The sequence below is a fragment of the Chaetura pelagica genome, unplaced genomic scaffold (assembly GCF_000747805.2).
Source record: "Chaetura pelagica isolate M959 unplaced genomic scaffold, ChaPel_1.0 scaffold596, whole genome shotgun sequence".
Taxonomy (NCBI): domain Eukaryota; kingdom Metazoa; phylum Chordata; class Aves; order Apodiformes; family Apodidae; genus Chaetura; species Chaetura pelagica.
Genome location: NW_009953725.1, coordinates 645,746 through 654,655, shown reverse-complemented (window position 1 = coordinate 654,655; position 8,910 = coordinate 645,746). Strand labels below are relative to the sequence as shown.

General features: G+C 39.8%; 1 protein-coding gene across 1 annotated transcript in view; it reads right to left on the bottom strand.

Moving 5' to 3' along the window:
- The window catches only part of UHRF2 (ubiquitin-like with PHD and ring finger domains 2, E3 ubiquitin protein ligase), a 129,138-nt gene that overhangs the window by 26,431 nt on the left and 93,797 nt on the right, over positions 1 to 8,910 (bottom strand). The window contains 1 exon segment of the mRNA XM_010000654.1: positions 377 to 563. Within this exon segment, the coding sequence (XP_009998956.1) occupies positions 377 to 563 (187 nt within the window).

Below are 8,910 nucleotides of genomic sequence, written 5' to 3'. Positions count from 1 at the left end.
AAGGCTAGGTGTAAGAGAACTGTTCAAGTAGTGAAGCTTGAACAGAATTAAAAGGCTGGGGAACAACCACTGTTGATAAACACAACCAGATCAGGTAATGTCACAGAAGATCATATTAATCATAAAGAAAAAACGGAACATACTAGTTTTGAAACTTCATAATTAGCATAAAAACTTACTACTAATCCCTTGTGAATTACTTAGAAGAATTACCTTGCCAGGAAACATAAGGCTTATATTAAGCAGATGGATGAAAAACACAGCAGAATTAAAAAAAAAAAAGTCTTCAGTATTGTCTGTCATGACGTGCAAATAACAAAAAGGTACCATGTATAGAATGGCAATATAGATAAGTAAATCATCCTTGTATATTTACCAGTCCTCATCTTCTGGTATCTTGCTTAAGGGAGGGTTCAGGCAGTATATATGATAAGCCATATTACATTCATCACACAGGAGTTGCATGTGAGCATCCTGTTTTCCACCACACAAATAACATGAACAAAAACGGCACTCCTTATCTGGATCAGCCCTACAGTGCTTGCATTCAGGGCCACTTTTTCCTGTCAAAAACAAAGAAAAGTCAAATGCCATGTATCTTAGAAAAGTGCATTACTGTAGCTACAGAAAAAAAATACTTCTGCACATGACCACTGCCCTCTTGAAATTATTTTTTTTTCCTCCCAATACAGTATGTGACTATCTAGATGAATGGGATTTCTTCTGCTGTATAAACAAGCAGTAAAGAAAACAAGCAGCTTCTCTTGTTTTGTCCCCACCCATTCCCAGCATTGCTCCTCCTCACTGCACGGGGTTTGGACTAGAGGACCTTTAAAGGCCCATTCCAACCTGAACCATTATACAAGTCTGATTCTATATCATGCCACTTGCACTCTCCCTAGAGATGAAGCTTTGCACAATCTCTAGTTGGAATCTTCTCAAATACAGCCATGAAGAAAATCCAATTAGATAAAACTTGTAACAGTCAAAGGAAGATGAAACTACAATTTGGAACAGCTCTCTTCCCTTTAAATTATATTTACAGTTGAACAGAAAAATTAGTAGTCTGAGACCACAGACAACCTCAAATCACCAGTTGTTCCACAGCTACTGTTTAGTTTAAACACAAAGAAACACTAACTTTCTGTTTCAGCTTAGTTGGAAATTTGGACCCAGGAAGCCCACTACAAAACAATACCATTGGCACTAGTTCATCTATCATGAAAAAAATGGGGTTTTTATATATGAGAAAATCATTCAGTAGCCTAAACAAGATCCGAAAGGGAAGAGAAAAGCAACACTTAAGACTTGTAGCAGAATTAACACTTAGAACATAAACGTTTGAAACACGTAGAAGGTCGAGGAAAATGAGAAAAGACTTCAGAAGATAATTTAATCACAGCCTAAAGTTTTCAAACATTAGAAGAAAAAAATTTAAAAATTAAAAAAATTAAAAAAAATTAAAAAAAATAAAAATTAAAATTAAATTTAAAAATTAAATTAATTAAAAGTTAATTAAATTAAAATTAAATATGTTTTCTGCAACAGTCATCTAGAAGTGTCATGGAGCTGAATGTGAGCTTAAACTAGTCTAATAGAATAATCAATAAGAGTATGTTCTATCCTCTCTGAAAGTAGTATTTTATTGCAAAGAAGTAATTGGCTTTGAATGACAAGATGAAGAGTAGAAAAACTATTTGAGAGTTTGGAGTTGGAAGCAGGAGAACCTGAATACCTGAGATAATAGAGAGAACATTTTTCTTAAAGTTTAGAATGGACCAGAATGTGTTTTTTTTCCAAGTACCATTCTGGAAGCAAAAAACAAAGACAGGTTACAGAAGTTCAGAAACTAAAACAGTTGGAAAACTAACACTTGAATAACACTTCTCTTGTAAATCCACAGGCAAATAATCTGGCAAACTTCTGAACGGTTTGACAATATCCATGCCCAGGGGCAATTAGACCTTCTAGAAAGACACTGTGATAAGGACAGACAAATTTATTGCTGTCATTATCTTTGCCAAATATACCCAAAAGTCATTAGTTGTACAAAAAATAACACTTGCACTTCTCTTGGACAAAACCTTACTGAGTTCCATGACTCCACAAGCAAGTTAATTAATAAGGAATCTGAAGAGCAGCCCCACTGCAAAAATGAAAACAACCCCCCAGACCCTCTAAAGCCCTTCAGGGTAGCATGAACATTGGATTCATCCACTTAGCAGGTGCTAAGCAGACACAATACAAGACAAAATGGGCACAAGTAACAAATAATATTTAATAAAACACTGCCTGTTCCCATGAAAGATAACCCTCTGGAAAACACTGAATTTTTTTTCATACTTTTGGACTGCTGCCTTCCTGACACATTTTTAGGAGAGACTAGAATCTGTCAAACCCCAACCATGGAGACCTACTGAGGTTTCTCTGACTAGAATGAGAGACAAATATTCAGGGACAAGTGTCCATTTTCTCTCAGGTTTATTTTTCTTTTTCCTTTACCATGAGTCACTAAGTTGCTGCCTTCAGAAGCTGTATAGCTTACAAGCAGTTCCTTGTAAGTGTGTTTGCTTGGGTAACATAAGCAATCAAAGTAAATATTTACTTTTGGAGTTGACTCTTGAATAGAAAGATGAGGTGGATCCCCAATGTATCCAAAGGAGTTACAGATAGTTTGATGTTTACAATAGTATATAACAATAGGACAAAGGGTAATGGTTTTAAGCTAGAAAAGGGAAGATTTAGGCTGTACATTAGGAAAAAGTTCTTTACTATGAGGGAGGTGGATCACTGAAACAGGTTGCCCAGAGAGGTGGTGGAGGCCCCATCCCTGGAGACATTCAAGGTCAGGCTTGATGGGGCTTTGAGAAATCAGTTCTAGTTGGAGATGCCCCTGCTTATTAATAGGGGGTTTGACTAGATGACCTTTAGGGGTCCCTTCCAACCCAAAACATTCTATGATTCTATATTTATCCTAAGTGTACTGGGAAGGAAAGGAATGACTGTTTGCAGAAATTCTGGCACCTTGCTGATGAGGAAAAATTTGCCCTCCCAATTGTTTAGACTTTACAGAAAATTTTATCTACGTGGATAAGATATCAGTGTAAAACCTCCGTGGAGAGAAACTCCAGAATCAAAGTCTTCTTAGAAAGAAGGAGTGGACTGTAAAGTGTTGTGCTGTATAAGCAGCCTTTCTGAAGGATCTCAAAGAATACTTCAGTCTTCAGAGTTCAGTTCTGGTCCCTGCTATACAAAAAAGATGTGGAGAAGCTGGACAGGGTCCAGAGAAGAGCCACTAGGATGATCAAAGGCCTGGAAGACCTGCCATATGAGGAAAGGCTGAGAGAACCGAGTTTGTTCAGTCTTGAGAAGGTTTAGGGGAGACCTCATCACCACATTCCAGTACTTAAAGCATGGTTACAAAGGAGACTCCCTTTTTACAAGAAGTTACATGGAAAACATGAGGAGTAATAGGTGCAAGTTACCCCTGGGGAGATCCTGATTGTACACAAGAGGAAAATATTTTACAATGCGAAGATTAAGTCATTGGAATAACCTCTTAAGGGTAGTGGTATTCTCTAACATTGGCCACTTTTAATGGACAGTGTGATGGGCCATCTTGTCTATACTGAGCTTTTTGCAACAGGAGTTTGGACCAGATGATCCTTGAGGTCCCCTCCAACCCAGTATTCTATGATCCTGTGATGCAAAGGTGAAAGCAACTAGACTCAGAGAGGGAAAAGGATGTAGTTTTGAGTAACAAAGAAGAGCCAGGGATTACTCATGTATTAGAAACCAATAGGAAAACATCCGTGAAATGCCTTAAAGGAATTAATTTTTTCTTGTGGTTAACATGGTGACATGGTTGACAGCTGTCCTGGTTTGAGCCAGGATGAAGCCAATTTTTCTTTTTACTGATTTTTTTTTCCTTCAGTAAGCTTTCTTGTAGCTAGCAACAGTGTGTTCTGCTAGGCTGATAAGACAGTGGAATGTTTTTCTAACTACTGAGGCTTCAAGGCCACACCTGCACTCTGCCGGCTCAGACACTATGGGGAGATCTGTGACCCCCCCGTAGGAGGCTCAGTTAGACGGACAGCAAAATTGGCCAAAGATATTCCATTCCATATATCTACGTAAGCTCAGAGGAAGGTCAGAGATCACAGAAGACAACTTCCTTCCTTCTTCTTCTTCCCTTCTCTTCCATCCATGGCCGGTGTCCGGGCAGGACTCTGTTCATCCATCACCGTCGATCCTCAGGCTTGATCTCTTGTGACCTCCATAACTCTCTGCTTTCTCCAGCAGCAGCTCCGGGATTCCTCGGGACTCTTCCCAGTTCAGGGAAGTGCTGTGGGAGTTGCTGGGGTGGGGGGAGGCAAGAGGCTTTTTGCCCATACCTGAATATATCTGTATATAATTGTATATATTTTCTTGTATGATTCATTAGTGTTTTAATTAAGGCTGTGTAGTTTAGTTTTCAGTCCAGCCAAGTCTCTCTCTTTTTCTCTCTCTCCTTCCCTACCTGGGTTGGGGGGAGGGGGGATCGAGAGCATTGTTGTCGGACCTGAGTCAAACTGTGACAACAGCCCAACTGAAAAGTCTCTAAACAATGCATGAAGCATGGATAAAAGGCAGGAGGAATTGAAAGCAACTGATGGAAAACTATGATCTAATCACTACGACTGAAGCTTGGTGAGTCAAATCACATGACTTGAGCATTGCAATCAATGGCTGTAAACTGTTCAGGTCAGAAAGGATGGGTGGGTGATCTACCCTCTATGGACTGAGTGCACAGGGCTGTCTTTGAAAAGCAGCAATTAACAGGTCAAGGTTATGGGTAAAAATCAGAGGCCAGACCAACAAAGGAAACCTCACGGCTGGTTGTTCATTACTGGCCACCCAATTGAGAAAAGCCTGCTGATGAAGCATTCTTACTCCAACTGCAGGAAGCATTAGACTGGCAGGCTCTGATCCAGCTGTGGGACTTTAGTCACCCTGACATTTGCTGGAAAAGCAGCCCTGCAAGCTGTAGGTAATTCAGGAGACTCCTGGAGAGCACAGAGTACCATTTCCTAACCCAGGTGACAGAAGGCCCAACCAGAGGAGACGCATTACTGGACTTGTTGGTTACCAACATCAACTAACTAATTGGAGAGATCAAGGTCAGTAGCAGCCTTGGATGAAGTGATCATGCCCTGGTGGAATTCACAGTTTCAAGAGATATTGACCAGTGAAGAGTAAAGTCAAGACCCTGAGTTTTAGGAGAGTGAAATTCCAGTTGTTTAGAGAACTACAGGATTGGAACTCTTGGGAAACTACCCTCAGGGATTTACCCCTGAGCAGAAATGAACTGGCAGCTCTTTAAGGTGATCTTTCTTAGAGCACAAGAGCTCTCGGTTCCCATGGGTAAGCAATCAGGCAAGAAAGGCAGGAGACCAGCATGACTAAGAACCTCCTGAAGCATAAGAAAAAACACACAGGCAGTGGAACCAGGGACATGTATTCTGCGAAGGATACAGGCACACCGTCTAAATGTGTAGGGATGAGGTGAAGAAGCTAAGGCCCAGCTGGAGCTGGATTTGGCAAGGCACCCAAAGAATAATAATAAGGACTTCTACAGGTACATTGCTCAGAAAAGTAAGATTAAAAACAATGTACATCCCCCAAACTAGTAACAACCAACAAGGAGACAGATGATGCACTTAACAACTTGCCTCAGTTTTCACTGATCAACACTCTTCCCACATCTCTCAAACTCCTGAACTTCAAGGCAGGGACTGGTAGAATGAAGATCTTCCGATTGTAGGAGAAGATCATGTTGGAAACCATGTGAGGAACATGAACACACACATGTTCATGGGACCAGTGAGATACATCCCAAGGTCCTGAGGGAACTGGCTGATGTAGTTGCCAAGCTACTCTCCAACATACCTGAAAAGTCATGGCAGTGAGGTGAAATCCCTGGAAAAGGGAAACATCATGCTTATTTTTACAAAAGGGTTAAAAGGAGGACATTGGGAATTACTGACCAGTCAGCCACACCTCACTGCCCAGTAAGACCACAGAACACAGACGCCTAGAAGTCATGTCTGAAGTACATGTAAGACAAAGAGACAGCCAAGATGGCTTCAAGGACAAATCCTGCCTGACTGATCCAGTAGCCCTCTGTAATGGACTGAATGCACCAGTGGACAAGAGAAGAAATACAGATGTCGTTTACGTGGACTTCTATAAGGCCTTTGATGTGGTCCATCACAATGTTCCTGCTGCTAAATTGGAGATATACAAATTTGATAGATGAAGTACTAGATGGATAAGGAATTGGCTGGCTGGCTGCTTCCAAACACTCAATGCCCAAGTAGAAGTCAGCAATGACTAGTGTCTCTCACAGGTCTACATTGGGACCAATACTATTTAATACCTTCACTGGTGAGGCAAGGAGTGAAACTGGGTGCACCCTCAACAAGTCTGTGGATGGCAAAGCTGGGTGGTGCAACTGAAAAACCAGTGGGAAGGGATGTCATCCAGAGAGACCATGACAGGCTTTAGAGGTGGGTCCACGCCAGCCTCATGAAGTTCAACAATGGCAAGTGCACAGTCCTGCACCTGGCTTGGAGCAACCCCCAGTATCAGTACAGGCAGAGGGACATAGCGCTTGATAGCAGCCCTGCAGAAAAGGACCTGGGGATACTGGGGGACAAAAAAATTTGGTATAAACTAGATATGTGGACTTGCAGCTCAGAAAGCCAGTTGTATCTTGGGTCACATAAAACAGTGTGGCCAGGAGGCCAAGGGACAGAATTCTCCCTCCCCTGATCTTGTGAGACACCACCTAGAGTACTGTGTCCAGTTCTGGAGTCTCCAGTACAAGAAAGACTTGGACCTGACAGAGCAAGTCCAGAGGAGGGCCAAGAAAATTATCAGAGGGCTGGAACACCTCTGCTATAAAGAAAGGCTGAGAGAATTGGGATTGTTCAGCCTGAAGAAGAGAAGGCTCTGGGTAGGCCTTATTGTGGCCCCTTAAAGGGGGCTTGTAAGAAAAGACAGGAAAAAGACAGGAAAAGACATTTTACCAGGGCTTAAAGTGACAGGATAAGGAGGAACAGTTTTAAATTGAAAGAAGGTAGATTTAGATTGGATACAAAGAAGAAATTTTAATGATCTTTAAAGGACCCTTCCAACTCAAAGCATTCTATGATAAGAAGTGCTAGTACACTGAAGTCTGAATTTTTTAGAAAAAAAAACCACAAAAACACATAAAAAGCTGAAGAGCATAAAAGAATCACTGAAGAGTGAAAATTACCAGTTATAAATAGAAAGTCTAGTGAGATGTACTGATTGGAAAACATGAGAAGCGAACGTGTAAGGCTGCCAGCAGGGGTTATTTCACAAAGCCTCAAAAGCAAAGCTCAGATGCACTTAAAAAGAGAGCCAAAATATCTCAGTGTACTGCTTCTACCAAAGTCTAGCATAGAAGACTTATCTGCTTACAGTCCTAATGTTAGTAATCTTGTAGTTTAAGACTTCGTTCCCAGGTTCATTTGAAGAGAAAGGAAACATTGTCAGAGTTCTGTCGAACAACTCTTGTGGATTTTCCAGCACAGCTAGGCAAAACTTACTGTCTGGTGTCAACACCAAAAAAAGTCAAGTCAGACTACAGAAATCTCAGGTAACTAGTATTCCATTAAAAAAAATAAATTACAAATTATGACTGAGCGTTCCCTAAAGAATCTCACTAGTCTACCTTATCCAATAAATAACAGGCAAAAAGAAACTGCTATTTTTCAGTATCTCTTACCACCACAGATTGTTTAGACCTATGTAACTGACGGTTTTCACTTAACGAGCTTCTTAGGTTAAAGGTTAATAATTTTATTTTTTTTTCAAGAGAAAAAAGCAAAAACATCTCCACACTTTAGTTAATCAATACTTGGGAGTTTTCAGCTTTACCCAATATGCAAACAAATTATAAACTGTTATTTTCAGGACATTAATTTTTCAGATTTCTGCTTTAACTATGTAAGTAAGTCAAATGTATTGATTATATCTGCCCTATTGGTCACACAAAGATAGGTCTGCTCAATCCTTCCACCACTACAGAGTTCAGTTGCATACATAATTTCATATTCTCTTTTTTTTTGCAAGAACAGTTATATCATGTTCACAGGACAGATTTGGATTCTGATGGAAATAAAATATTTTCATATTTAGTTCTTCCTTCCATTCTGCATATAAATATTTGAAATGTATTCATAAGCATGCTGCTGCTTAGTTTTCCAATTTTCTAATATAATTTTCTAATAAATTTAGCCCTAAACTTTTCCTGGACTGCAGAGTTTAAATTCCCATTAAATAATTTGAATATCTTCTTTTTAACAGTAACTGCTAGATGTATATTGACATGTCATACACATTTTTATCTCATTTACACATACAAAACCTAACTAATGTATGGCCATGCTCAAGGAATAACCATTTTTCTACAGAGGTAGCCAACACTGTTTATCTGATGAAGATGATTTCCAAAATAGGCATTCTGTCTTTTGTAATTTTAAATACACAAATAGGGATTTAAGTACAGTCCAGCATTAAGGGATATACTGCTTACAAAAGTGAGCTCAACTGATGTGCATTGTGCATAACAAAGGCAAGACGGCTGATTAAAAAAATTGGAATGATATGAACAGAAATGAAAAGGGCAGTGTGGTGATAAAGTTGGACTCAGGAAAAAGCGCAGCTTAAAACAAGAAATAGGGCTAAATTGTTAGATCAATTAAGTTTTCAGGGTTACATTTTTTAAGATGTTATTTCTGTGTCACATTCATTTATGAACACATTTATTTATGTAACACAGCAGACAACATCTGAGTAGTTTAAGCAAAGAGGTTACAAATAGGAAAGCTGCTGTCAAAA